Source organism: Ailuropoda melanoleuca, chromosome 8, assembly GCF_002007445.2.
Source record: "Ailuropoda melanoleuca isolate Jingjing chromosome 8, ASM200744v2, whole genome shotgun sequence".
NCBI lineage: Eukaryota > Metazoa > Chordata > Mammalia > Carnivora > Ursidae > Ailuropoda > Ailuropoda melanoleuca.
This window is the reverse complement of record NC_048225.1, coordinates 128,314,218-128,314,617: the sequence shown is the minus strand read 5'-3', so window position 1 is coordinate 128,314,617 and position 400 is coordinate 128,314,218. Positions and strand designations below refer to the sequence as shown.

Genomic DNA, 400 nt, shown 5'->3' with positions numbered 1-400 from the left:
GTCTGGGTTTGAACGCCCTGCTGGACCTCACTTGGAAAGTTGCTCCCCTGTCTGTGCCATCGGTTCCCTGTCTGTGAGAAGGCTGCTGATCAGTCCTTCAGAGGGTTCTGGAAGATGAGCTGGGTGTAAAGCCCTGAGTAGGGTAGCTTGCGCGCAGTCTCCTGGGTCGGGAAGTGAGGCTGGCGCTGCTCCCTTGGAGCCCCTCACAGGGCTGAGTGCCCTTCCCCTGCCGCTCTCACCACCCTGCAGGAAAACATGGGGAGCCCTGAGGACGACCTCATCGGGATCCCCTTCCCCGACCACAGCAGTGAGCTCCTGAGCTGCCTCAATGAACAGCGGCAGCTGGGCCACCTCTGCGACCTCACCATCCGGACGCAGGGCCTGGAATACCGCACCCACC

The 400-nt window shown here is 62.2% G+C and overlaps 1 protein-coding gene across 1 annotated transcript in view; it reads left to right on the top strand.

Moving 5' to 3' along the window:
• ZBTB7B (zinc finger and BTB domain containing 7B) overlaps positions 1 to 400 on the top strand; it is a 9,253-nt gene that overhangs the window by 7,168 nt on the left and 1,685 nt on the right. The window contains exon 4 of the mRNA XM_034667690.1: positions 210 to 374. Coding sequence (XP_034523581.1) covers positions 210 to 374 — 165 coding nt within the window. The remainder of the gene's footprint in view (positions 1 to 209; positions 375 to 400) is intronic.